A 3136-nucleotide genomic window follows, 5' to 3' on the forward strand; every position below is an offset into this window, starting at 1 on the left:
ATTCTGTGAAACCCTCTCTAGTGGGTAACAACAAGTCAGCTACGCTACCTGTGAAATCAGTCGGACTGTTCAGTTCACGTGTTAATGAGCCACTACCGGAAGTACCCGAAGACTCCGGCTCTGGGTCTGCCTCTATTGTCGTCCAGCGCGACAGGGTTCTTGATAAATCTGATCCGAATTACGATACTGTGAGAAAGGAAGAGAGAGAGGAGGAGGAGGAAGGGGAGGAGCCTGATTATGATACCGTCAATCGAGGGGGCGGGTCTCATAATTACGCTAAAGTTACGTCACATGGTGAGGGTGGGGCTCAGCCAGTCGGACACGATGCTGAAGGATACGCTAGAGTTGATCCTCAAATTATAGAAAGAAAAAGAACGAATTCACAGACAAAGAGAAAAGAGGAGAGAGAGGAGGAGGAGGTGGAGGAGGAGGAGGAGGAAGATCCTTATGATAGAGTAAAGGATCTTGGTATCGATGATCCAGGGTACTCATCCGTCAGAGAACTCAAAGAAGAATTAGCTAACTCCGACATGCCCAGTCAATCGGAGGCTCCTCCCACATCATTAGAAGCCCCGCCCACACAATCAGTCGATGAAGACTCTCCTGTTCACGACCCTGAGCTAGCGTACGCTATCATTGATCCAAGTGTTGTTCAAAGGAAGAGAGTCGCCTCCATGGGGGCTAAGGATAATGGAAGTGTTTCCATTAGTAATGTGCCACGCGCAGATTCAACGTCTCCAGCCCCGCCCCTTCCGCCTGTGGGTGACCTTGGGATTGACCTCTCAGAGTTTGAGCCTCCTCCCATTCCTGACCAGTCCTTGAATGACGAGGACCTCTTGTCTCCTCCACCCGAGGACGAGGAAGATCCTTATTCTAAAGTGGGTGGGGCCACAATAAATGACATGCCCCTTGATAACGAGACCCTGGGAGATAAGGAGACGGTTACCATGGAGATAAGGGATTCTGTCCTTTCTTTAGGTTCGTCTGAAGGTGGTGTCCCAGTTTATGATAGTCTGGAGCCACAGGCACCTCTTTATGACTCCCTTGATCCCTTGCAGCAGCAACAACCCTCCCCCTCTCTCCCCCCTCCCCCCCTCTCTCTCTCCTCTCCCCCGTCAAATGAACAACAACCTACCTATGACTGTCTTTCACCAAAGGAAGACACTTGAACTTTAAATATTTATAGGATATATAATGGACAAAATTATTATTATTATTATTATTATTATTATTATTATTATCATTATTGTTATTGTTATTGTTTTATGTAATTTTATTAATTCTTTTGTGTGTTTGTGTGACAATTTGAAGAATCATCATTAATTTGAAGATTAAAACAATAATTATTATTATTGGCCTCGCTGGCAATTAGCATGGGCGAAGACTAGATCTATGCAGTTAAATGTGGTGTCATTAATTCATTCTGTCTAAGAAGAAAGTCTCACACATCAAGGTTTAATGCTTCAAGTATGGGCAGTGGAAAGCATAAAAAGCCTGTTATTGCCAAATGCAATAGGTTCTTCTTCTATCACTCTCTCATGTTTCCAGTAACAGTATCTCTAGAGAGAGACAGGAATTTTTGAAATAAACATAATAATAATTATTATCAATTTATACTGTCAAAACTCAAAAGTCAGAACAATTTTTAGCCCCGCCCTCAGAAGTCAGCCTCGCCCACTATTAATAAATATAATAATGGCCTTCATGGAATGACGCTGCTTCTCTCGCTCTCTCTCACTCTTTCTCTCTTTCTCTTTCACAACAACAAGTGAAAGCTTTAGTTGTCAGTAATATCAAGGTAAGGATATCTTTGTTTGCTTTCTTTCCAATCACCCGTCACATCACATGACTGTACACGTACTGCCTACGTGGCAGGCCATTCTTTTACCAACCAGATACAACACACCTCAAAACATAACCCTCTCTCCTCTTCCACAGTAAATATGGCTGCTCCTAAGAAAGAGCTAGGATTGGCTGTCTCGGCTCCTCCTGCTCTTCTCCCTCCTTCTCTTCCCAGACCACCTCCTCCTGATAAACACAAGTTTGAGAAGGAGCTGTCTGAACTAACAGAGCAGATAGAGGCAAAGAAAGCACAGCAGGTAATGTTAAAATGAATGTACATGTACTTGATAGCTGTAGTTTTGTAGAAAAAATGGTAGATTTTTATTCTTGGAGTCTCGTTTTGTTGCTCCAAGTGTACCTATACTTAACTGTTTGTTGTGTTTTTGTTATTAAAATAACTTCCTTTTCCTGCAACTTCTTTTACTGTACACCTCCCCCCCACTCCTGCATAATGGAGGTCTGTTACATGTATTCATTTATTGTTATTATTATAAAGGAGTCTATGTCAGTTCTGTCTGATGGCAGTAGAGGTCCTTCGGAGCAGCTGCTGGAGACTCAAGCAATGATGGATGGGCTTGAGTCGGAAAAGAAAGAGATTTTATCAGAAATAAAGGTCATTGAGGAAAGGATAAGAACATTAGGATCAACTTTCACAAAAGAGGTAGAGAGGAATGAGAGAGAGGGAGGGGGAATACTTGAGGTTCAAGGTCTAGTGTTGCTTCCTGTTTATTTCTGTCACTAATTTAATGATATCATTCTCTTTTTTTCTACACCTCTCTCTCTCTCTCTCTCTCCCCAGAGAGATAAAGCTAACAAGATTTCTCCTTCTCTAAAGTATAAGTCAGAAGAAATGTATGAGGAACAAATAAAGTAAATAAACAATTGTTGTTTATTATTGTTGTTGTTGTTGTTTCTTAGGAAGTTGGAGTCACAGCTGGAAAAGACCTTTACATATCTCTCAACGAATGACAGGAGGAAACTCCAGCAGACTATAGATACACTGAAAGAAGCTAAAATTAAACTAAAGTAAAAATAACAACAACAACAATAATAATAATGATTAATTTCACCTATTGTGCTAATGAACAGCTATTGTCATGTTGTTATTATAATTTTCTAATTATTTTTAGAGATTTCCTAGAGTCAAGGAAAACAATGGATGAATGTCGGAACGAACAAGATGAGCTAAGAAAAAGAAAAGATGTAATTTAATATTTATTGAATTGAGCTATCTTGAACCTCTCCTCCCTCCCTCCCTCCCTCCCTCCCTCCCTCCCTCCCTCCCTCCCTCCCT

The 3136-nt window shown here is 41.5% G+C and overlaps 2 protein-coding genes across 2 annotated transcripts in view; both read left to right on the forward strand.

Moving 5' to 3' along the window:
• LOC105312469 (uncharacterized) overlaps positions 1–1236 on the forward strand; it is a 5492-nt gene extending 4256 nt beyond the window's left edge. Inside the window, exon 5 of the mRNA XM_019995509.1 lies at positions 1–1236. This exon is cut by the window's left edge and continues 1147 nt beyond it. Within this exon, the coding sequence (XP_019851068.1) occupies positions 1–1169 (1169 nt within the window). The 3' untranslated portion in view covers positions 1170–1236.
• A 444-nt stretch (positions 1237–1680) lies between these two features.
• Positions 1681–3136, forward strand: part of LOC105312470 (peptidyl-prolyl cis-trans isomerase G-like) — a 3604-nt gene continuing 2148 nt past the window's right edge. The window contains exons 1-6 of the mRNA XM_019995514.1: positions 1681–1798; positions 1939–2099; positions 2339–2503; positions 2642–2712; positions 2761–2868; positions 2973–3045. Of these exons, the coding sequence (XP_019851073.1) occupies positions 1944–2099; positions 2339–2503; positions 2642–2712; positions 2761–2868; positions 2973–3045 (573 nt within the window). The 5' untranslated portion in view covers positions 1681–1798; positions 1939–1943. The remainder of the gene's footprint in view (positions 1799–1938; positions 2100–2338; positions 2504–2641; positions 2713–2760; positions 2869–2972; positions 3046–3136) is intronic.

Source organism: Amphimedon queenslandica, unplaced genomic scaffold (assembly GCF_000090795.2).
Source record: "Amphimedon queenslandica unplaced genomic scaffold, v1.1 AMPQUscaffold_13441, whole genome shotgun sequence".
NCBI classification, from domain to species: domain Eukaryota; kingdom Metazoa; phylum Porifera; class Demospongiae; order Haplosclerida; family Niphatidae; genus Amphimedon; species Amphimedon queenslandica.